This window comes from Pteropus vampyrus, unplaced genomic scaffold (assembly GCF_000151845.1).
Source record: "Pteropus vampyrus isolate Shadow unplaced genomic scaffold, Pvam_2.0 Scaffold940, whole genome shotgun sequence".
NCBI classification, from domain to species: domain Eukaryota; kingdom Metazoa; phylum Chordata; class Mammalia; order Chiroptera; family Pteropodidae; genus Pteropus; species Pteropus vampyrus.
In genome coordinates this window covers 54600-80615 of record NW_011889721.1, presented here as the reverse complement: position 1 = coordinate 80615, position 26016 = coordinate 54600, and the positions used below count along the sequence as shown (strand labels likewise).

General features: G+C 36.4%; 1 protein-coding gene across 1 annotated transcript; it reads right to left on the bottom strand.

Moving 5' to 3' along the window:
* Positions 1 to 382: 382 nt before the first annotated feature.
* Positions 383 to 24773, bottom strand: LOC105309911 (adhesion G protein-coupled receptor E2-like). Its single transcript, XM_023526472.1, is given in 10 exon segments — positions 383 to 645; positions 3689 to 3797; positions 9590 to 9700; positions 9786 to 9954; positions 10888 to 10979; positions 11382 to 11448; positions 13862 to 14103; positions 14383 to 14580; positions 23416 to 23571; positions 24681 to 24773. Coding segments are annotated over 10 exon segments (1500 nt in total).
* Between the last annotated feature and the right edge of the window lie 1243 nt (positions 24774 to 26016).

The following is a 26016-nucleotide window of genomic DNA, read 5'->3' as shown; positions in this document are numbered from 1 at the left end:
TTTTCATTTTGAAAGTTAAATAAAAATATATGCTTGTAAACATTCAAATGTTAATAAATATATACTTTTAGAATTATATACTAAATTATATACTATTATATACTAAAAACACCCAAGAATTTAACTTCACTTTCTGTTGGAGATGTTTCCGGGTTAACATAGAATTAATTCAGTCTTTGTTTCTGTGAGCCAGCATTCCTTAAAATTGAAATAACTTTTCACTTAGGCACTTCTAATTGATCATTCATTTGAGTGTTTTGTGCTTTTTCTCTGTTAAAGTTCTGCAGGGAACGTATTGCGCTCAGTCTTCTTCCTAGCTATCTACTTTAGAGGATTTTAAGAGCAGAAAGGACCTCCTCTTGCCTGGTGGATAAAAAGCACCTTAGCTAGCATTCCGTCCCTTGCCGCTGAGTCCCGGAAGTTGGTATCCACGGAGCCTGGAAACCGGAAGTTTATGACTTGAGAAGCGTGGGAACCAGCCATCGGCTTCCTGTACCAGAAAATTGGAGACAGTGGACCCACAGAGGAAATTGCAGTATCCGACGTCCAGGAATCTAAGTTCAAGATTCAGGAATCCAAAGCTTGGGCGTTGGGGATTCTGAGAACTTTGGAAATATACGTTCCATGTGCGGTAGTTGTGAGAAACTGGAAGAAAGAGTTTGGAAAGGAACTGGAGGAAATGGGGGAGACTGTTGGGGCCCCAAGAGGTGGTGTGGGCCAGAGTGGTAGTCTGTGGTTGAAGAGTCCTGATGAGAGAATGTGAATGATGGTGGGAAGAAGGCGGGGTCCTGTAAGAAGTAGTTGGGTCTAATCTGGAGCGTCACCGGAGAGAGTTCGGGGAGCTAATGAGAGGGCTTAGAAATAGGAAACTAAGACATACCGTTTGAAGTAATTAGTCTAAGGTGAAATAAACAGCAAATAGCGGAGCCAGTATTTAAACTCAAGTCAGTACAAACTGAATTTCCCAGCACTGAAATACCATAAGAGTGTGGTAGATAGTGAATTTGGGACCACTGCTTGGGGCTTTGTTCGGCAGAATTTTGCCGGGGAGGGCCCTGTTTTCAGGATCTTCGCATGTTGAGAAAAGTTCTGTATACCGTCTGTCTCAGGAAGCAGCTGGACATTTTCTAGCAGTGAAGACATAATATTGGGGGTGACTGGTTGTTCTTTGCTCCTCCTCCTTACCCTGATCCAAAGGATATTGTATGCCTTATGGAGAACTAATGGTTTCCGGGGAGTGAGATTCCAGGCAGAGTAACTGGCGTGGAAAATACAAACGCCCCAAGAAAAAAATTGTGAATTGTCCCCATAATCCAGAGGAGAAGCCCCACCTAGATATAAACACTTTAAAGTGAGAAGTGGATAGTTATCCACATATATGAGTTTCTTCCTTTTTCCTTTATAGCAACTTAGAATTTTATTTTTATTTTTTCAAATCACAGAAATACGAACATGCTTTTTAAATAACTTAATGTATATATACAGCAAAATATGAAAAATTTCCCCAACTCCTTTGCAGACTCCTCCCACACACACAGGCACATGTGGATGTGCATTTTTCTTTCTCTTTGACAAAGGTACTCAAGATTTACACTTTGTACACATTAATTTTTCTGAAAATCTACATAAATTTGTTTATATCAAAATCTTGTATCAAACTATGTGTAAGATTCTGTGACTAGTATTTTTAAATGAAAATATTTCTTTTTTCTATCTTCACAGTTCTCTACATTTTTCTATTATAGTTGAACTCTAATCTGTTTAACTGACCCCTATTAGTAAATATTTTAGTTTTGAGAGAAGTATTACAAATATGAAGTATATGCATAGCTGATTATTTGATGGACATATGGATGCAAAACAGTTTAGAGGAAGGTAAAGACCCTATACCTGCTGATGAAATCCTTGAGCTGTTATCTGGATATACAAAAGTAAGGCCCATGGTCAAATACAGAACTCAAGGTTTCAGTACCTAGGAGTTGAATTCTTCCTGGGTAGAGAGAGGGAGTGTCTATGTATAGTCATAGGTTACTTTTAACTGCTCCACCCAGAGAGCGTCATGGCCCCTGCACTGAGGTGAGAACTGTGGCTCTCTACATTAATACATATAAGGCTGGTTTCTCAGAGCTGCCTGTGTTTCCTTGTAAGTTTTAGCATTATCATTTTTTCAGTATTTCTTTTTGATCTTCATGTCAAAATAAAAAGGAGTAGTTACTGAGAAAACTTGAACTATTCTTCCAAGCACCTAGAAGACATCTTTTCTTCTTTACTCTATTTTTGTTAAGTACATAAGTACTATGTGCTTATGTTGTAATTTTCAGTCACTCACCACAAATGAAAGATTGTGGCAAATTTCTTCTGTAACTCTGTCTCAATCACAGTTCCCTCAGCAGAAATCTTATCTGTAATGAATAGGATGTGTATTCTCCTTATAAGCTCCAGGCACTCAACTAATCTTTCACTCATGCAGATATAATGTAAAGAACCTTCTTATAAATATCTTCCTATGAATATGAGAGTGTTTCTCTAAGGCAGATTAAAGGAAGTGGGATTGCTGAGCCCTAACCTGTGTGCATCTTAATTTTTCATAGCTAGTAACTCATGCTGAGTAAAGTGTCTATATCAAGTTAACTTAGTACCTAAGGGGAATATCCATTTCACCCTGGTCTAACCAATACTTGATGTTATCCAACCCTGTAGGTTTTTCCAGTCTAATGCCTGAAATATTAGCTTCTTGTATTAATTTCAATTTCCTTGATTGCTCTATTTATTAGCATTTTGTTTTTCTTTTTCTGTTTATTACTTATAATTTTAAATATTTTTTCCTTTACCATCAAATTTTAGAATTTCTTTGTACAATGAAGATATTAATCTTTTATTAACATTGCAAATATTTTATCTTCTCAAGTTTCTTTTAATTTTTTTTGTCACCTAGAGACTTATTTAAGTAGTAAATCTTGTCCATTTTTTTCTTTGCCTTTGGATTTTGATTAAAAAGATGCTATTAATAAAATTTTAAATTGTAACCTCTACTTTCTTTTGAAAATTCCCAAATGTTCATAATATTGTCCACTTTTTGTAGTAGAACAGGGGTTCTTAACTTTGGGGGTAACAGAAGAGAACATGAAGTTTCCAGTTGAAAGTTACTATTTCTTGACATTCAAAATTATTTTATATTAGTTTCAGCTATATAGATAGTGTCAACTGTAACTGAAATTTTTTTAAAAAGGGTAAAAAAGGTGAAGGGGAATAAGAGGTTCAAATTTCCAGTTATAAAGTAAATAGGTCATGGGAATGTAATGTACAGCATAAGGAATACAGTCAATAATACTGTAATAATGTTGTATGGTGACAGACGGTTACTAGACCTATCATGGGGATCACTTCTTTAGGTATATAAATGTTGAATAACTAAAGTGCATACCTGAAACTAATATAATATTGTAAGCTACATTTTAATAAAAATGTTTTAAAAGAAAAAGGTTACTTTTTTTACATCTTACATGTTGCTATAGAAATTTTACTATTTCTAATATTGTAAAGGGAGATACTTATTTCTAGCATTTGTAAGGGAGTTTAGAACAGCCTTTCTCGAGCTCAGCATAACTGACATTTGGGACATGTAAAATTTTTTGGTTGGGCTGTCCGTGCTTTGAATATTGCAGAATCCCTTGCTTTCCTTCACTACTTTCCAGTAGGTACCGCTCCAGCTGTGAAACCAAAGATGTCTCCAGAAATTGTCTGCAAAATGTTTCCTGGGGCAAAATGTCCCCAGGTGAGAACTGCTGCTCTAAAGCCTTTAACATAGTAATCACAGTTATTTGAAATTCAGTGTCTGTTAATTTACCCCTAAGTCTGGTTTTGTTGATTTTTTCATGGGTTGTTTTTTCTTGCTTTTGTTTGTGTTTTATATTTTTTTATTGAATGCGGGACAATGTGTGTAGTAAAGTAGACACTTAAGTATATATTATTTATTACTGGCAATAGACACACCTATTCTGAAAAGATAATTTTGAGGAGGCTCGAGACTATCCAGTTGGAGTCACCCTGGCTTTCACTTTATTCTAGTGTTACCTTGTTATTTTGTGTTTGCGGTGGGGTCGTTTTGACAGAGGTTTTTTTCTTTTTCTTTTTTTAAAATCATTTCTCTACCTTCAGCTGTAGACCTCTGTGTGACTGCACCTCAGAGAGGATCTTTCTGAATTCTTGACACTCCTTCAGAGACTATACTCTCATGATTGATTTTGCACTTGGCCTTTAGCCATTCATTTAAAAATGTAGGTGAATTTCTCTTTACTATTTGTATGGCATTTAGCAGAGCATGAAAAGATTACTTCTTTTCATCCTCTGCTATAGGTGATTCAGTGTTCCTGATGATCTCTCCTTGGATGAGCCTGTCTTTCCTTAGATTTTAGGCTACTGTCACCTCAGCTCTCTTATGGGTTCAAGAAAATTAATGCTATTTTAGTTAATATGGATTTTTCTTACTGTTAGGTTGAGAGGGATACTCGTTTGAATTTTTTATTTCCTAAGAAGAAATACAAATCTCTATTTCCTAATATTTAATTTACTTTTATTTTTAATTTTTGATTTAAATCTATCACCATATAGTCATGTAAATTCATAGTTGCATAAAATATCTATTAATAAAATATTTCCTACAGAGTAGAAGCATTTGATCTGGACATCTAGGAATTTTATTATGGTATTACTTTAATGAATTAATAATTAATTGATGTATATGTTTATTTTCCTGACTCATCATTTTACCCTCTTTAAATATAGAATTTGGAAGAATGATATAATAAACACTCATATACGCTCCATCTGGGTTCAACAGTAATCTGCATGTTACCACATTAAAAGCTTTCTCAATTTATATACACACATATTCATTTTCTTGCTAAAACATTTGATAGTCATTGGGTGACATCATGACACTTCAATAGTTCTTCAGCAAATATTGAAGCATTTAAAGTATTTCCTACATAACCACAATACTATTATTATATCCAAGAAAATTAAAAAAAATTCATATTAACTTTTAATGCCTAATACATATTCAGATTATACCAGTGGCCTCCAAAATGTCATTTATAACCACATATCTGAACTCGAGTCCCACCTAAATTGACACCAAATTTCATTTTATATCATTTTTTTCTCTTTTAAACTAGTCACTTTTAAAAATGATAATTTTTAGATAAATGATAGCTTTAGAAGAGTCCAGACCAATTAGTTTGTGGAATGCCCCATACTTTAAGTGGCCATACAGGATATTGAAAAAAAACTCCATGATTTTCTCACTCTATCATACCTTCTACATTTATTGGCTGATACTTTAGGTATCACTATTGAATCATGGAATTTTAAAATTTAATATGTTGTAATCATTTAAATAATTTTCCTTGATTTTAAAATTGGTACAGATTTGGTCAGTAGGAGCCCACAGGGAATTTCTTTTAAGTGTAACTGCTCCGGATTTAGATCTTCCTAAATCACATGCTGATGATGAAATAATATGTTTTGTGTAAATACATGCTGCAAAATGTGCAGTAGCAATGTACACCTTTTTCCACAGATCACATTATAAAATGTAAGGATGAGATATTCTATTCATAATGTTCAGACTTTACTCTAACTAAAAAACAAGTTATTTTTTTCATGTAAGCTCTGAAATCAGGAATTAGATTTGTTATGATTTGAATACAGCACATGTGAGTAAGAAAAACATATTTTTTGAGTTAATAAATTAGTAAGTCTTTATAAATGAAGAGTGAAGAAATTGAGACATGAAGGTAGGGAGACCAACTGTCTTGGTTGCTTGTAACCAAGGTGTTTCCTCAGATGTAGGACTTTCAATCCTAAAATGAGGAATGTCTTGGGCAACTAGGATTAGTTGTGTAGATATTTGAATATTATTTTTCTCTCATTATATTTTAAGAAAGTCATTTGTGTTTTCCTTATTAAATATCTGCAACTTGAGGAACATCTTTGTAGAAGAAGCAGTTGAAGTAGAGGGTTTAACCCAAGGCAATTGAGTAATTGGCTGTAGTTTTTCGAATGTGGTGGGAGTGAGCTGAGCATACCTTACTTCATATCAAGAATATGAACCATATTCTTCATCAGCTGAATGTCAGACTTTTCCTGCATACTTTCTCCCACTATGGTGCCCTGAAGAGTTACTTGTAACAAACACAAAGAAATATTTTTTATACTCTTTTCCAAAAAGATGACAACTCAGAATTTTCCACATTTTCCAGGAGAAAAGATCATGTGGTTTAGCTGTTCATTATAATTTTTCCTGAGAGGAAGGTGTAAAAATAATACTGTGTTAAAAAGTTCAAGATTTGTACACTTAAAACAGAAAATATTGTCAAAAGAAGTCAAAGAACCTAAAGAAATAGAAAACAACTCATGTTCATGAATCAGAAATCTTATTATAGTTAAGATGGTAATCCTTCTGAAATTGATCTACAGATTCAACACAACCCCTATCAATATCTCAGCTAAATATTTCTTAGAAATTGATAAGCACATCTTAAAATTTATATGGATATTCGAGGGGCACGGAATAGCTGAAATAATCTTGAAAAAATAAGAACAAATTTGTAGAGTCAATTCCCCAATTTGAAACTTGCTACAAAGCTATAATAATTAATATAGATGAATGGAAAAAGTCAAGAGTTCAGAAGTAAATCTTTATACTTACATGAATTAATTTTGACAAGGATGTCAAGATAATTCATTGGAGAAAATAATTTTTTAATAAATGATGATGGGAGAACTGGATATCCACATGGAAGAGAATGGGTACCTTACTTCATATTAAAAACCTCACACCATTTAAAAAATTTAAATAAATCATATACCTAAACTAAAGAACTAAAACTTAAAAGTCTTGAAAGAAAACATATGTGTAAATCTCTGTGACCTTGGGTTAGGCAAATCTTTTTAAAATATGACTCCCAAAGCAAAAGTGAACAAAAAATAGATAAATTGGACTTTATCAAAATTAACAACTTTTGTGCATTAATGGACACTATGAAGAGAGTAAAAGTCAAAGCACAGAATGGAAGAAAATAATTGCAAATCATATATCTGTCAAGGGAATATTAATGAAACATTATATATCTTGTTATCAGACATATATAGCATCCTTACAACTTACAACTTACAACTTACTATGAAAGACAAATGACTCAATAAAAATTGGCAAAAGATTTGACTATTTTCCAAAAAAATATATGCAGATGGATAATAACCACATGAAAAGATCATCATCATTAGACATTAAGGAAATGCAAATCAAAACCAGAATGAAGAACTGCTTCACACACCCTAAAATATAAGAAAGACAAACAATAACAAGTTTTGTAAGGATGAGTTGGAAACTGGAACCCTCATATATTTTTGTCCTGCTCCTAAGGGCAATGGGAAACCATTTGGAGGATCGTTATGCAAGTGGTACATGATCACATTTTTGTTTTGAGAATATTATTCTGAATTTTATGTGGAAAACTATTGGAGAAGAGAGAAGAGCAAGTGAAGGAGATCAGTTATGAAGATGTTGCAGTCTAGCCAAGGGAATGTCAGCTAAAATTAGGGAGAAGATGATAGAGATGGTGTCAATAAGACAGATTTGTGAGCTGAAGAGGAAATTGTAGCATGATTTAGCAATGGATTGGTTTGGGGGTAAAACAGGATAGGGACAGGATAACATCAAAGATGTTTCAGGTCCCTGATATTCCAGGTGCAAGGAGATAGATGGAGATGCCACTCAAAGAGATGAGAAATCTTGAAGAGGATTAAGTTGGTAAAAAAAAAAAAACAACAAAAACGATAAGTTCAGTTATGGCCATGTTGGGCTGCTTCTGAGATATGTAAGTAGTAGTGTCATGTAGGCACTGAGAAATAGTGGTCTGGGGCTGACAGATAATTCAGGGTTGGAAAAGAATGTTGGGCCATTATTTCTTTCTGCCGTCTCTCTAGATAAGATTGTCTATTTTTTTTTGTAATTACCAATTTGCACTTCTACGAGAGTGTAAATGAGAATAGAAATGTTTCCAGAACCAAACAAGTACAGTAGTTGAAGTATAAAGGAGAGGAAGAAAGCTCAGCTAGAGAGATAGCCTTATATAGAGAGGTAGAGGGTGTTGAGAAATAGAAGCCAGGGACACAAGAAGAGTATTTCAAAAAGGGGGAAGTAACCGCAGCATTCAAACTGCTAAGATGACGAAAAAATATTTGTCAGTGGAAGTCATTGGAGGCTTAAGAGAGAGGTCTTTTGGCGGAATAATGGAGTGAAAATCCAGTTTTGAGTATGTAAAGGAAGACATGGAGGAATCAAATCTTTGACAATTTTTAATAAGAGAGACTTAGCATGTTGCAATTAAAGTAGAATGTATGCTGTTGAGAACCAGAAACTGAATATACTGAAGAGAGATTATAAGAACAATAATATAAATTTATCGAGAAGTCAGGAGGGCTGAGAATAAGTGTAGGTGGAAGGATTAGCCTCAAAAAGTGGGAAGCACATTTGGTCTGTGACAACAAGATGGAATGAGGAGGGAATAAAACATGGCAAATGCTTGGTACTTTGAGAGCACAAAGTGGACCTTGTTTAATCCTGCTGACTTGATTTGCTGTGGAAGAAGCTGGTAGGAATGTCTGCTGGGAAGAGGAGTTAGAAAGATAAGATCTTTGAAGAGTAGAGGGCTTGGGAAGTAGCACTTGTAGAGGGTGAATAATCAGGTGAATGAGAGAAATGCAGAAGACTCGCCAGGCAGGGTGGTGGGCAAATTGAAGCTTGGGGAAAGTTACAGAGGCTGAAGTCATCGCACGATTTACATAAATCCCATGAGTCTCACTTTCTTCATCTGGAAAAAAGAATGTAATACCTCCAAGTGCTGATGTGAAGAGCATGTGAACAAAAAATATGAAAAAGGTTTGTAAACATGAACATACAAATGTTTGCTAGGATCACACTGCCATGATCTCTCCTTTGATCTCTGAAATCACCCTCCCTGATATCCATGTGGGTATGTGCTGATAATACCAGGAATGACTGCAGAATTTCAAGGAAAGTCTCCAACCCAACCTAAGACTTATTTCACTGAAGTATTATGATTATATAGACTATGTATTAATTGTTCTTTGTATAGAGGAGTAGCATTGGAAAACTTGGAAGAAAGGATGATGCTGTGACTCTAAGCAGTTTGAACATCACTGCCTCAGATCATTAGTTCCTGCTTGTTGAGCTTGCTACTGAGGAAGAGTTTTGTATCTTCTCACCAAGTAAAATTAAAAACCACATGCACCATGTCACAAAAAGTGGTGTTTTACATGTGTGAGGAATGAGATGATAGTCATGTGCAAGTGTCAAGGTGAGTGCTGGAACATAGTGAGTGAAAGTAGAGGAAGATGTCCAGTCACAACAGGAAACGTCTTTGAGTGAGTCTAGCATTAAACTAAGTGTAGGTTATCTTATGGCATCCCCTACTATTGACCCAGGTTGTCCAGTGTGATGGGCATGAGAGTTCAATAAGATTAGTTAAAGAAGTGCCCTGGGAGCAATGTGTGATCTTACCACACTGTGTTTAGGGGCATCTGACATGGCCTTGCTGGAGAGGGTGTATTTCTCAGACTCAGCTTTGGTTTTCTTGACTCCTTTCAACCATTTCCTGTATTGTTCACAGACCTGCAGAGGTAAAGCATGCTCTGAGTCAGCTCCATGAGAGGAGGGAAGATGGAAAGAGTTCTGGGTGGGAGTCGGACAGTGGTACCTGCTGGCTGAGGAGGCAGTACACCAGAAAGTTGAAGACACCCTGTAGGCTTTTGATGATGGTGAAGAGGTAGGCCATGGCATGGGCAGCTGGACTCACTTGCAGGATCCCCAGACACCACGTACAGCCCAAGATGAAGAGCTGAGCTGTCGCTTTGAATGTCAGCATTCTGAGTAGGAGGAGAAGGGAGACCCATGGTGTACCCAGAGCAACAGAATCAAGGCCATTTTCATCTCTGCCCATGGATGCCTCTGACTGAGTTATGATCAACTTTAGTCTTTGCTCTCAATTATTCTCTTGAAATAAATGCTATTTGTGTCCAGATTGGCATTTGACTTGGACTGAGGATGGTAGCGACACTTCAAAACATGGGTTTTAAATAGATTGCAATGTTTCATAAATATTCCCAATTTCATTCAACTGATATTTCTGAGTATGTTCTGTATGCCTGACTCTGTGCTGGATCCTGGGCATTGAAAATAATGAAGACAAGATTTCTGTTTCATAGACCTTACAGTGCAGTGGAAAGACTAAATCAAATGGTCATTTATACTATTTGTAAAGTGTGAGGTACTTCTTCCTGGGTGCCATACAGTACTGTTCCATCTTCTCTCCATGAAGTGATCCAGGGCATGCTTTGCCCAAAATAGAGGCTATTCATTGTGTGCAAAGTTGAGGAAATCAAAGGTTATCCCTAGCCTCTTAGAAGATGTGATATGTGGATAAGGAACATGATTTCACCAGGTGGAAGAGTGGAGAGGGTAGAGGGAAGAGCATTCATGAAGCTGTGGGCATGAAAGTACATGCAGGGTTCCAGGAACAGTTATATAATATCCTAAGTAACCCCTGTTTATCAGAACATAGTCAGTTCTCTCATAGCTGAGGTAGTTTTATGCTGGAGTATGAATGGATGAAATGTTTTTGTCTTGTGTGTCAGCAGCAAATCCCAATTATCTGAGCTAGTTTCCAAGGAAGGTGGCTGCATCTCTTTCCTCCAATCCCTCAGCATCCCTGTGAAAGAACACTAGGAGCTAGGAACCATGTGGCTTTGCTCATGGACCATGCTTTGTAGGGAGGGGTGAGGCCCTCTGATCCATCTCACCTTGTGTTCTGGAGGGTGGACACATCGCTGCTGAGTGAGGAGAGCTTGACTTTCAGAATCCAGAAGGTCATCAGAAAGAAAGCCAAATTAATCTGTAAAATCCCCACAAGGCATATTGAATACATTCCATATCTGTAAACATTCCTCCTAGCTCATCCAACCCCTAAGTCGGCAAGTAAGAAGCTTTTTTTATTACACAGCAGTCATAGAAAACCAGACCAAACATCAAGGAACCCAGGCACATTCTTGTCCTGTAACCAGGGTGACCAACTCATCCCAGTTTGCATGGGAATTCCCAAGTTTTAGCACGGAAAGTCTGACATCTCAGGAAACGACTCTGTCCTGGTTTAAACTGACATCATGCCTACTTGGGGACCCTCAGTCTTGGGCAAGTAGAATGACAGCTCTCCTGCCCTGTATCCCTCCTTATACACTTGCTCTTTTTTTGGCCCTCAGCTGGGCAGGAAGGATGGCTGATGTCATCCATTACTCACAGAGAAGATGGTGCAGATGGGGCCAAGGAAGGTCCATATAAATCTTTTGTGTGTGTGGAGCCAGCATCTAAGAGAGAGATGGACAGTGATCAAAGACTATTTTTGCTTTTATGGATAAAAAGATCGATAAATAAATATATACCTCACCTCCGATAGTTTCCTCCTTCCTCCTTTATTATTAATGTTATTGCTTTTTTTGGTAAGAACATTTAATCTGAGATCTACCCTCTTAGTCAGTTATAAGTATACAATACAGTATTGTCAGTTTTAAGCATATGCTCTATAGATTTTTCAAACTTAATTATCTTTCATAATTGAAACTTTGTACATGCTCTTGATGGTGGTGATATTTTCACGGGTGTATACTTATTTCCAAACTCATAAGGTTTTATACATTAAATGTGTACAGCTTTTTACATGTCAGTCTCACCTTAATAACTTGTTTTTTAAACATTTAAATTCTGTTTAAAACTGGCTTTTAAGTCTTGGCCTTTGGAAATGCTGGCAGAAATATCAATTAAAAAATATTGATAATTTCTGGTTTAGTGGACAAATATTTTCTCGCTTCTGTATCAGGATCTGTGCTTGGCTCCCAGGTGCAATTAAGATAGACTGGTCTCAGTCCTCAGCGTGATTCCAGCTAGGTGGGAAGGTTAACAATTAGATAATAGAAGTGAATAAGATGATGAGTTTGATCATCAAGTATTTGGAGCTATGAGAACTTATACCCGAATCCATAGTCTAGTCTGAGGTACAGGAGATTCAGATAGTTGAGAAGGGGTCCCTGAGGGAACTCACTGTGTTTATGCTGAGATATGACCAATGAGTAGGTGTCGAGAAGGTGAACAATTTGGGACATGCGAGGAGAGTGTAAAAAGATGTTCACCGTAACCTGACATAGTGTTAAGGCAGGGCTCATATGCATTACATAATTTATTCCTCATGACAACACGGACTCAGATGAACACAGGTCGAGCATCTGAGGCTTAAGGAGACAGAGTCAGTAACTTAAGGCCACATGGGTAGAAATGACGGAATTGGAACTTGATCCCAAGTGAGGGGAATTGTGAGTGAGGAGAGAGGTGTGAGGACCATGGAGAGAGTTAGATGGATGCACCAAAAGAGAAAGCTACTAAGGCAGTGTTGGTAAACTGCAGCCTGTGGGCCAAGAGGGCTCACCACCTGGTTTTGTAAATGTATTTTTCTGGAAACAGTTACACTCATTACCTTATATTTTGTCTTTGGCAGCTTTTGTGCTGCAAAGACAGAGGTGAGTAGTTGCAACAGACTATGTGGCCCACAAAGCTGAAAAGATTTATTCTTCAGCCCTTTACAGAAGAAGTTGCTCACTTTTATGCTAAGCTACCTAGGAAGGCCAGCTGGCCAGGCCTCATCTGATGCAGGTGAACATTAATTTTATCAGTCTAGGAGTATGTTGTTACTGTCAGACTGACTATCTTCATTTGATCCCAGTTCTGCCACCAACCAGCTCTGTGATCTTGGCCATGTTAATAGTCTCTGTGTCTCAATTTTCTCTGTAAAACTCACATAATACTAATTCTTACTTCAGAGGGTTGTTCAGAGTATGATTTGAGCTGACACATGAAAAATATTTAGAACAATAACTGAATATTAGAAGTGATTTATAAATCTTAGTTTTGGTAATAACAATTATTTCATTATCTAAATTATCCTCTATTTCTTCTAGAATTAAGAGAAGTTGGTTACACAAATCAATGTCATCTCTTCATTTCAATTTTGCTTTCTAGAAGATTTAACGCAGTCCCCTTAGTGGGGGGAGATTAGGAGAAAGATGGAGAATATAGTCAATAATATTGTGATAAATTTGCATACTGACAGATGATTACTAAATTAGGGTGATCACATTGTAAGGTATAGTTAATAGTATTGTGATAAATTTGCATGGTGACCATGATTACTAGAATTAGAGTAATCACATTTTAAGGGATAAAAATGTCGAATCACTACATATTGTGTACTTGAAACTAATATAATCAATATAATATTATATACCAACTACATTGAAATAAATAAATAAAAACAAAAACCAGTCTCTTAATTAAGACAATCAATACGATATTAATATACATTTGCTAATAGATAAGATACAATTATTATACCAATAGTCAATATAATATATTATTAATATTTAAAATAATAAAATATAAAAGAAAAAATTGTCACTTCAATTATTTCAACTATATATTAATTAATAATCATTAATATATTAGTGTATTGTTAATATACACAATATTATATCAATATAATGACATTTAAAACAATGTAAAATCTCTAGGACTTAAAAACAGCTAGCTATATCAATGAACACAATCTTCCACCACGAAGACATCTTTGGATTGAGTTTTTCTCTGTTTATCATATTCTCATGATATTAAAGGCTACATTGGTCCTCTGCTGGCTATTGTCATATGGAGAAGATGAAGACAGTGAGATGTTGCATATTCTGGGTGGGTGTGCCATAAAAGTGAGGCCTGGATGCTGCAGAAATGGCCACGATCACAGCCGGTACTCCGTAGCCCACAGGGAACATGAACTTCTTCATGAACGTGCTCACGCTGGAGTAGTTGACCACAGTCAGGTTGCGGACAGTGAGGAAGAGGTTCAGGCCCTCCAGCAGCATCCAGGTGAAGGAGACCAGGTAGAGGTAGTGTAAAGCACCCACGATGATGGCGCCCAGCACCTGTGGGAGGAGTAAGAGTCACCAGGTGGGATTGTCAGGTGAAGTGTGGTCCCAGGACTTCTACTACACCTTGTTGTTGGAAGAACTCTGATGCGTAGGAATAAGTTGTTAGAAGAGGGTTGGTCATCTAGTTATGTCAGTCAGTGTGAAAATAGCTACTCACATCCTCAAACCTTCCCAGAACCCAAGGCCAGTTTTTAAAGATGTCCAATGCAGCATATATCCATGAACTTAGCATACTCTATGCGGGATAGAGGTCCTCTGGGTCAGTGTCAGTACCTTGATCTCTGTTCTGTCGATGGCCATGAGGAAGAGCAGGTGGGCCAGGAAGAGGCAGAGAGAGAGCTGCAGGTGGAGTGAAGCGCTAGTGATCTAGATGGCTTTGCACAGCAAGAAGGTGAGGGCTGCCAGGAAGAGGCACAGCAGAGAGAGGCTCAGCCCCAGATAGGTGATCACAGCCAGGGCAGGATCCTCCTCCTGAAACCCAGCAAAGAGAAGATCACTATCACATTATTGTACTCTGGGGTAAAATTGTGATTTTCAAAGTGCACAGACTAGAAAGGCAAAGCAAAAACAATTGTGTCGAGTATAGGCAAAATGGAAAAATTGGAACTCTCACACACTCTGGGTGAGAATGCAAAAAGTAACATCTATTCTGGAATGGAGTTTGGTGTTTCTTAAACAGTTAAACATACACTTATTATATAACCCAGCAATTCCATTTCTGGGTATTTACCTAAGAGAAATGAAAATAAATGTTCACAAAATGAATGTTTAAAAATGTTCATAACAGCTTTATTCATAATAGCCCAGACTGGACACAATACACATGTTCATTGAAATGGAGAACAGATAAACAAATTGTGATTTAGTCATACATCGTGATTATCTGGAGCATTAAAAAGAATGAACTATGGTTACACAGAACATAACATGGGAGAATCTCATAGACATTATGTTGAGCAAAAGAAACCAGACATGATAGAGAGAATGACTCTACTGAATGATTCTAAGTCAGAAGTAAAGTATGGTGATAAAAATCAGATCCATTGTCCTAGGGGTGAGGATGAGAGCATTGACTGCAACTGTCTTGAGAGCCTTTCTGGAGTTATTAAAGGGTCTATGTCTTAACTGGGGTTGTGGTTGCAGATTGGTTTATTATTGTCAAACTCATGTACTGTATATTTATAACCTAATTTTTCTTGCAAATATGTTGCACTCCAATAAAGTTGATTAACAAAATGAATTACTTGAGGATCTGAGGTCTAGAAGAGAGATAGGGCTCCTATGAACTTCTTATTCTACTCAATGGTACCCGTGTAATAGGGCAGCCCTCCTTCAAAACACCAAGCCATTGAACCATATTAGTTGGATTTCAATCCTGAAATCTGTGCATCACTAAACTTACTAGGTTTATAGGTTATTTTCCTAAAAGTGATACTCCATTTTTGCACCATTTCTTACCCACGCAATTGCCTGAGGTCACCTTCATGAGTATTTGCACCAGCTCAGCTGAAAAAATATTTCTGGGCTGGGAAAAATAAGATGGTCCACAGAAGAACATACATTTATCTGTCTCTCCTGTTCCCCTCCCATTTCCCCCATTCCAAATCCTAGTATTTTTCAAGTTTGAAAGGAAACCTTTGGCTGAAAAAAGTCAGTTATTTTGGTATTGAAGATGATGGCCCAAAGTTGGTGCATATGTGTATGCACACACACACACACACACACACACACACACACACACATCCCTCTTGGAAATAATACAAATGCCACAAGTAATGAGAATTAAAAACAATTTAAATTTTCAGTGAAACTAGAGAATAATTGGAAGAGATGCTAAAATCACAGAAAATGGACTAGAGGTGCACAGAGGAGGAAACCTAAATAAACTTTTTCATGATTGTTATAGTGGGAAAGATTAGGGCAGGTGTTTCCTTATACCAGTTGGTTAAGAGTTTTAGAGGATTTGAAGCTAAGCATGTAATTTCACAAATACACCACATTTATAGGAAGAAATTTGACTCTGTGGAGGAAAACACAGATTTTCGCACATGAAATGACATTTTATTTTGCTTGGATAAAATTTTAAAACTCACATAAAATCTCTGTGATACGCTATAATATATCCATGACCATGTTTTTACAGACATATCTTAGAAATAACTCCTCCAGGAAAAACCATCTGCTTTCTTTTTTTCTTTTTTCAAATTTTTAATTAAGTTTATTGGGGTAACACTGGTTAATACAATTATATAATTTTCAGGTGTACATTATCATTTGACATCTTTATATTCTATTGTGTGTTCACAACCCAAAGTCCAGTTTCCTTCAGCATCCACATATTTGATCCCCTTTACCCATTTCACCTTCCCTCTACCCCCTATAATTGACCCCCTTTACCCAGTCTACCTCTTCCCTCTTCCCCCATCCCGCTAGTAACCACTAGTCTACAGTCCTTTGGTAACCACTAGCCTATGGTCCATGTCCATGAGTCTCTGTTTGTTTGTCCTGATCATTTGTTGCTTTTAAAAAAACCATCTGTTTTAAAGGCAAGTAATCAAAAGAACAAGCACATTATTTATACAAAATATTACAAGAAAAATGGGAAAAAGAAAAAAATGGTAAGTAAGGAAGACTCACCAAATAACTGTTTCCATAGAGCAAATTAAAGTTGTGACATTATTTACCATGAACAAAAATATGTAAGGAAGCACTTGCCTTTATAAGCAAGAAATAAAAGAGGTACAAGACCTCAGAGAAGAGAGGTATTGTGAAATTGTATATTAGAAAAGCTCAGTAAATAAATGGAAGAGAAAAATACCTATGGTAATGAAGGCAAAACTTAAGGAGGTTATATGAAGAATGGACCCTGATGGAAACATTTTAAGGGACATAGAAAATGGGAATAGAAAAAAAAATGAGCAAAATTAACACTAAAAAAGAGGTAACGAAGAATCAGAGGAAAAAGAAATATGGGAGTTAGGCAAAGGAGAGCCACAATACGTGTAATTGGTGTCTTCAACGAAGGAAACCAAATTAATGAAGAGAACAAATATTGAAAAATAGATTTCAAGAAATAATTTCAAAAACAAAGAAAAGTTGAATTTATACACTTAAAAGAAATACCTTGCATTAATACAATGGAATATTACTCAGACATAAGAAAAGGTGTGGTGCTGTTATTGTGACAACGTGCATGTATTTTGAGATTATCATGCAAAGTGAAATAAGTCAGAAAGAAAAAGTTGAGAACCATATAATTGCACTTATATGTGGGATATAAAACTGAAAGCAACAAATGAACAAAACAAACAACAGAGATTCATGGACATTGACAACAGTATAGTGGTTACCAGAAGGAAGGGGTAGCGGGAGGTGGATAAGGGTAAAGGCAGTCAAATATATGGTGACAGAAAGAAATTTAACTTTTGGCGGTGAATGCACAATGCAATATACATAGGATATATTATTGAACTGTACACTTGAAACCTATATAATTTTATTAAACAATGCCACCCTAATAAATTTATTAAAAAAATGTGAAATTGCAGAACTGAAAATAAAATGATTTCATCTTGAATGAAAAAAGAAAAAGAAATACCTTGCGTGGGCGGATGGGGGCAATAGCCAGAAATGATAGTACAGTTGCCAAACTTTAAAATTCAAGGAATCCATTGACCAGCTACAGAAATGTGTTGAAATATGGCGATATTTGTCAAAATTACAGCTATAGATTTGACCCATCAATGTTATTGCAATAATGTAGAAGCAAAATATTGAAAATAAAATTTTCATCATTAGAGGCTTGTTAAAATATAGAACATCCATAGAATGGAAAGCTATATTGATGTAAAAATAAATGAGAAAGTTCTTTACGTATTGATATAGAATATCTCAATTATTATTTTTATTTTTTAAATTTATTTTATTTTTTAAATTTTAATTAGTTTCAAGTATACTGTACATTGGTTAGACATCTATATGGTTAGTAAAATGATCTCTCCCAATTGCTCCCTCCCTCTCCTGACCCTCCCCTGACCTACCCACTGTATTAATGCTAACTGCATTTCCTATGCCGAGCTCCCCATCCCTGTGACCATCTATCAACCACTAATTTGTACTTCTTTAACCCTTCACCCCATTCTCCCAACCCCCCAAACCCCCCTCCACTCTGTCTGTCACCAAATTGTCCACTGTATTTGCGAGTCTATTTTTGATTGTTTTTTTCTTTTTATTCCTTAAATTCTGCATATAAGTGAAGTCATATAGTGTTTATCTTTCTCTGTCTGACTTAAATACCTTCTAGGTTCATCAAAGCAATATCTTTTTCCATTTCCTTCCTTTTCATATGTAGGGTCTTGTTTTCTTATCCTTTCAGCCACTCTATCTTTTGGTTGGAGCACTTAATTCTTTTCCATTTAAGGTACTTATTGATAGGAATGTAGTTGTTACCATTCTTTATTCTTATTTTTGATACATGTTTTTTCTTCTTAAAGAAATCCCTCCAAAGTTTCCTGTAATTCTGGCTTCATGGTGATAAATTCTTTTAGCTTATTTTTGTCTGGGAAGCTCTTTATCTGTTCATTAACTTTAAATAATAGCTTTGCTGGATAAATTATTCTTGGTTATATATCCTGGGTCGTCATCCTTTGTAATATTTTTTTGCCAAGCTCACTGTCTTGCATAGTTTCTTTTGTGAAATCAGCTGCCAGTCATATGGGTGTTCCCTTAAATGTAATTATTATTTTTTTCTCTTGCTGCTTTTAATATTCTTTCTTTGTATTTAACCTTTGGCATTTTAATTATGACATGTCTTGATGTGGGCCTCTTTGGGTCCCTGGATTTTGGAATCCTCTGAGCTTCCTGGGGTGTTATGTCCATTTCCTTCACCAGGTTAGGGAAGTTTTCCATCATTATTTCTTCAAACAGCTGTTTAACCTCTTGATTTTCTTCACTTACACCAATCAGATGAATATATGGAGCCTTAATAGTGTCCCATATCCTCCTTAAGTCATCTTTATAGCCTTTGGCCTCTTTTTCCTTGCCATTCTGTTTGAGTGTCTTGATTGGCTGTCCTGTCCTCTAGCTAGGGCATGTGATCCTCTTCTTTATTCATTTTGTTTATTCCTTTGTTTATTCTATTTTATATACTTCTCATCTCAGATAATGTGTTCCTCATTTCAGACTAGTTCCCTTTTATAATTTCTACTTCCATTTTTATGTTTTTTATCTCTATGTTGTAGTTCTCACTGAATTTATCTACACTTCCCAAAAGTTCGTTGAACATCTTTATAACCAGTGTTTTGAACTCTGCACCTGTTAGATTACTTGACTCTATTACATTTGGATCTTGTTCTGTTCTATCATATAGTTTCTGCTTCTTCGTCTTCCCATTTTGGCTGCATTTCCGTGTCTATTTCTATGTACAAAGCAAAGCTCCTAAGTCTCTCAGTCTTATTAGTGTGGATTTGTGAAGTAGGTGTTCAGTGGCACAGTCCTGAGAGGGGTTCAGCTGTAGGCCAAATTTAGATTCAGCAAACAATCCACAGATGTTGTACTTATAGTTGCCTCAAAAGGCCACACCAGAAACCGAGGTTAGCTGCCTCCACCAGTGTGAGTCTCAGCAAGGAGCACTTGACTCACTGAGGATACAACTGGATGTGGCTTGGGTGGGGCTGCGAGTTGTGGGAGGTGGGGTTTCCTATATAAAGAATCATGTCATCTGCACAAAGTGACAATTTGACTTCTTCATTCCCAATTTGGATGCCTTTTATTTTTTCTCTTGTATGATTGCTCTGGCTAGGACTTCTAGTACTATGTTGAATAACAGTGGTGAGAGTGGCATCCTTGTCTTGCTCCTAATCGTAGAAGAAAAGCTTTCAATTTTTCATTGATAAGTATGATTATTAGCTGAAGGTTTTTTATATATGGGCTTTATTATGTTGAGGTGCTTTCTTAAAATAACCTTATTACCCAAAGCAATATACAGATTTAATGTAATCCCCATCAAAATCCCAATGGCAATTTTTAAAGAAATGGAACAAAAAAAATCAGATTTTTATGAAACTCCAAGAGACCCCCAAGTAGCCAAACTAATCTTGAGAAAAAGAACAAAGCTGGAGGTATCACACTCCCTGAATTCAAATTATACTACAAAGCAACAATAATCAAAACAGCATAGTATTGTCAGAAAAACAGACACACAGACCAATGGAACAGAATTGAGAGCCCACATATATATGGGCAAATATTTTTGATAAAGAAGCCAAAAAACATACAATGGACGAAAGAGAGCCACTCCAATAAATGGTGCCGGGTAAATTGGAAAGCCACATGCAAAAGAAACTAGGCTGCCATTTGTCATCATATACAAAAATTAACTCAAAATGGATAAAAGACTTAAATATAAGACCTGAAACAATAAAATACATAGAAGAAAACATAGGTACTGAACTTATGGACCTTGGTCTTAGAGAAGATTTTATGAATTTGACCCCAAAGGCAAGAGAAGTAAAAGCAAAAATAAATAATTGGACTATATCAAATTAAAAAGCTTATGCACAGCAAAAGAAACCAACGATAAAACAAAAAAGCCATCAACTGAATGGGAGAAGATATTTTTAAACTACATCTCCAATAAGGGGCTAATATCCAAAATATATAAAGAACTCATACAACTCAACAACAACAAAAATAAACAATCCAATTAAAAAAATGGGCAGAAGGCCTGAACAGATATATCTCCCAAGAAGACATTCAAACAGCCAACAGACACATGAAAGGATGATCAAATTTACCAGCTATTAAGGAAATGCAAATCAAAATCACAATGAGATACCACCTCACACCTGTTAGAATGGATATTATCAACAAGACAAGTAATAACAAGTGTTGGAGAGGTTGTAGGGAAATAGCAACCTTCATACACTGCTGGTAGCAATGTAAATTGGTGCAGCCACTATGGAAAACAGTAGAGACAGTCCTCAAAAAATAAAAATAGAGTTACTATATAACCCATGAATCTTTCTTCTGGGTATCTAACCACAAAAATTTGAAAACACTTATTTTAATAATATATGGGCTCCTATGTTCTTGCAGCATTATTCATGGTGGCTAAGACATGGAAATAACTGAAGTGCCCTTCGATAGGTGATTGGATAAAGAAGATGTGGTATATATACACAACGGACTATTACTCAGCCATAAGAAGACATGAAATAGTGCCATTTGCGAAAACATGGGTGGACCTCGAGATAATTATGCTAAGCGAAATAAGCCAGACAGAAAAAGTTGAAAACCACATGATATCGTTTATATGTAGTACATAAACTTAAAAGCAACAAACGAACAAGAGAAAGAAATAGAGACTCATGGACATGGAGTATAGACTAGTGGTTACCAGAGGGGATGGGCGAGAGGGGAGGGTGAAGGCAGATGTGGTAAAAGGGGTCAATTATGTAGTGACAGAAAGAAATCTAACCTGATTGGTGAACACACAATGGGCTACTCAGCCATAAGAAAAGATTAAATAGTGTCATTTGCAACAACATGAGTGAATCATAAGAATATCGAGTTAAGTGAAATAAGTTAGGCAGGAAAAGTTGAGAACAATATGATTTATTTTTACATGTGGGATATAAAGAGGAAAGCAACGAACAAATAAACAAGATAAACCAACAAACAAAAAGTCATAGACACAAACGGTATGGTGGTTACCAGAGGGAAAGGCAGGAGTGGGGGAGAGGTGGAAGAGGGTAAATGGGGTCAAATACATAGTGACAGAAGGAGACTTGACTTTGGGTGGTGAACACACAACGCCCTATACAGATGATGTATAAAAGAATTGTACACTTGAAACCTATGTAATCTTATTAACCAATGCCACCCCAATACATTTAATAAAATTAAAAAATAGAGACAACAACAACAAAAACTTAGCCGATCTCTTCAAGAATAGGTATTATAATTTCTGACTTATATATGAGGAAACCAAAACCAGAGATTAAAAAAAATATTGGCCAAAATCAAGGCCAAGCATTGGGGCCAAAGTGTGATCACAGCTCTGATTACTGTAACAATTGAGCTCTTTCAAGTTATTATTTATGCACATTTCTTGAATGCTTTCCATGAAGCAGGCACTGGGGTACAGTGATGAAAGATATTGTGCACCCATGAAGTGGGTGGTTTCTGCATCGTGACTATTCCTTTTCACATTTTTTGATTTATGTTGCATTTGTCTACAGGTCTGTCTGTCCACTGGAGAAAAAGCTCCAGGCAACAGAGTCTATTCTTCACAGTTCTTTTTAAAGTCCTTGACATACAGTTCAGAGCAATAGTAGACAATCAAGTCATACCTATGATGAAATTATTGTCTAAATACCACTAAAAGAGATTTGCAGAGTTTTAAGATTAAAATATATTCATAAAGAAATCTCAACATGGATTAAGAAGAAGATTAGGGATAAGAAAAGCAATTGGCGCACTATAGGAACCATCCTGCAGCATGTTTTTCTATTAAAACAGAACTTGGAAAGCATTCTAATTATCAAGAGCTTTCTTCTTTCTTTCTTTTAGCTCTATTCATAATCACCCCAAACTGGAAGCAATCAAATGCCCTTCAATGGGTGAATTGTTAAAGAAAGGATGGTATGACCATACAATGAAATATTACATAGCAGTAAAAATGAATGAACCATTGATACTCAAAACAACATGGATAAACTTCAAAACCATTACACTGAGTGAGAGACACTTGACTCAAACACATTGTATTATTCCATTTTATTATATGATATTCTCAAAATACAATACTATAGGTAAAAGAAAACAGTTTAAGGATTGCTAGGGGTGGAGGTAAGAGTGACTGCAAAGAGACAGAAGGAGGGATAATGGAACTAATTGTTCTGGACCCTGATTATGGTGGTGGTAACCCAAGTGTGGACGTGCATTAAAATTCATAAAACTGCCCACCAAAAGGAAAAAATAAGTCATGAAAAGGCTCTAAAGCTTATAATTATATGGCTATATCATATGTTAAACTATTCTCCATTGACAAATGTCATTTGTTTCCAATCTTTAACTTGCATATTATGTCCCAATAAAGAAGCTTCTAAATGTACCCTAATGTGGAGTAAATCTGAACAAGAAAAGGAAATGGGAGGAAAGGGTCCTAAGAGACCCAAAGGTGCTCTTTCTTGGGCTCTGAGATCTAGTAACAACAATTCCAAAGCAGTCCTCATTGTTGACAGGATGGACTGGGCATAAGAGTGAAGACAGATGGAGGGAACATGTGAATGGGAAACTACTTACCTTGACAAGTGTTCTCCTTCTCACTTTTGAATTTGGTGCCGCCTGAAAGGAGCTCGCACCCAGAGGTGCACTCACAGTGGTGACTTCCCTCCACATTGTGACAATCTGCAACGCTTCCACAAGACACATATAAAGGCGGGCCACACTCGTTGATATCTGGAACACAATTGGGAACTGCTAGGAATGGCCAAAATTCTGGTTGAGATTGGTAGCAACCAGATTTAAATGATTTTACCCCTCGTGTTTTCTTTCTAAACAAAATAATGTGTTTACAGGAAAAAACTGGAAAAGGAGAAAATGCAAAGAACACATAAATATGCAACCACTGAGACTAAAGCAATTTTTAACAAGGGGAGAATAGTATAATAAACCCACATGTAGCTATTACTGAGCTCCACCAATTATGAAAACAGCATCATTACTTTTTCTTCTGTTCTCCAGCTCTCATGGAATCAGATTATGGCTTTGGTTTATGCAAATTCTACCAGGGTTTTAAGATATTTTGTGACTACTTTTCTATATCAAAATAATAAATAAATATTAATGCCTATAGAATATTTCACATTTTATTCAACTCAGGACCAACTGGACAGAACTCAGAATGCTGTAGTTTAAGATGTAGGTCCAGGTTCTCCCACTTCCTAGTTGTGTGACTAAACAAGTCACCTCTCAGGGCTCACATTTCCTCATTTATAATATGGCACCAGCATTGACTTTCTCAAGAGGTGCTTCTTAGGAGACCATGTTTGAGAGTTTTCTGAACTTCAAATTAATCCTATTTGAATTCCAACTGTATTACTGGCTGTAATAGCATGAGCAAGCTACCTCCCAAAGTCTCAGTTTCTTTATTTATAAATAGAGGATAATAACAGTATCCACTCATTTGGTTATTATGTAGTTTAAATTAATTTTAATATCAGAAATTGTGTTTTTTACAAAAAAAATTTAAAGCACACAGGAATTTGATAAGTTGATATTATTACTATCCCTGATATATAGATAAGAAAGTTGAGATACTGGGAGGCGAAACAATTTGCTTGGGCTCATATAGCTGGTCAGTAATACAGCTGGAATTCAGACACTTCAGCTCCAAATCTCGAGCTCTTAACACTATGCTCTTTGGCCATCAGAACTGATCACCCTGTTTCTTGGCTCTTCTCTCCTACCCTTGGCAAAGAACTTTAGTGCTGATTCAAGGGCTGGGAACTCTAGATGCTCCCCACATCCAATGACCCCTCTGCCCTCCCTCAGCCTCTTCCCTATACAAACTTCCGAGGTGTTGTTAAAGATGGTCTGTCCAGACAGAGAAGTGAATCCAGAATCACAGCGGCAAAAAGTGGCATTGGTACACTGGGCATTCCGTGGGCACTGAGCACAGGGAACTGTGGGAAATGGACGTCTGGGTTTGAACTCCCTTATAAAATGCCAGCTGCCAGTTGGAAACAATGGGATGGAGGAAGGAGAGGGAAGAAATGCCTGTCTTCACACAAGGAAGAACCCTCAGTAATAAACTCTATGTCTGGAGAAGAAGCAGCATCAATTTCTCAAAGCCCAAGAGGACCATCCCTCCAAATAAGTCCTTGTTAGTATGAAGTTCCTTTCCTCAGCTTCAGGTGATTGATGGGGTTTGTTTGAACACACTCACCTCCAGTCTTCTGAGCAATAGCTCCCAATGATATTAGCAGGACCCAGAACTCTAGAACAGAGAGAGGAGGTGAATATGGCTGAGAAATGAGATCCAAAGCACCCACAGGAATGGCTTCTACCACCTGGTGAAATGCAGTCTCTTCAATAGCCCCATGGCTTCTAACAGCATCCCAGTGTTCCCTTGTCCCTTAGACAGGCTCCTAGACTTTCCCACAGGACCCTGGGGACAAAGAATTTTTCTTTAATCTTCCATAAGCCTCCCAAGATATTGATAGTAGTAGGCTTTTAGTATAAGGATCAAAATCTACACAGATGGAAAATGACAGGCACACCTATTAGATTATCTATTCCCATCCATTTTACATGATACATCTTATGAGGAAACTCCTTGGATCTGGCTGTCTTTATTCAGATACAAATATTAGTTTTTTATTATTCAGGATCTTTCTTTTTTTGAAGTGGCTTAAATCAATTTTCACTTGCAGGCTGCCCTGAGATTATACCATTGTTATTGGAGTTGTAAACAAGTAAATTTGAATTCTAGCTCTGCCACTCACTGGCTCTGTCACTTTTTGCAAATTGATCTTTATTTTTAAAAATTTTTACTGTTTAGTAGAAAATTTCTACTAAATTTCATACTAAAAAGTAGAAAAATAGTCAACTGAATCCTCATGAATCAATCATCCTGCTGTCATAATCATAAATTTATGGCCATTTTTTATTTCATCTGTACCTCTACTCATTCTCATGCTCCCACTGGATTATTTGGAGACATATTAAAGGATTCATTATTTCTCAGGACATAGTCTAAGAATAAACATATTTATAGGTAATAATAAAAAATTTATAGATACTACATTAAGAAATCTCAAAATAAAACCTCAATTTTCTGGTTTCAAGTTCAAGCCACTTTCTTCTTTGAAAGGTTAATAGAAATCAACAAATGCCTTTTTC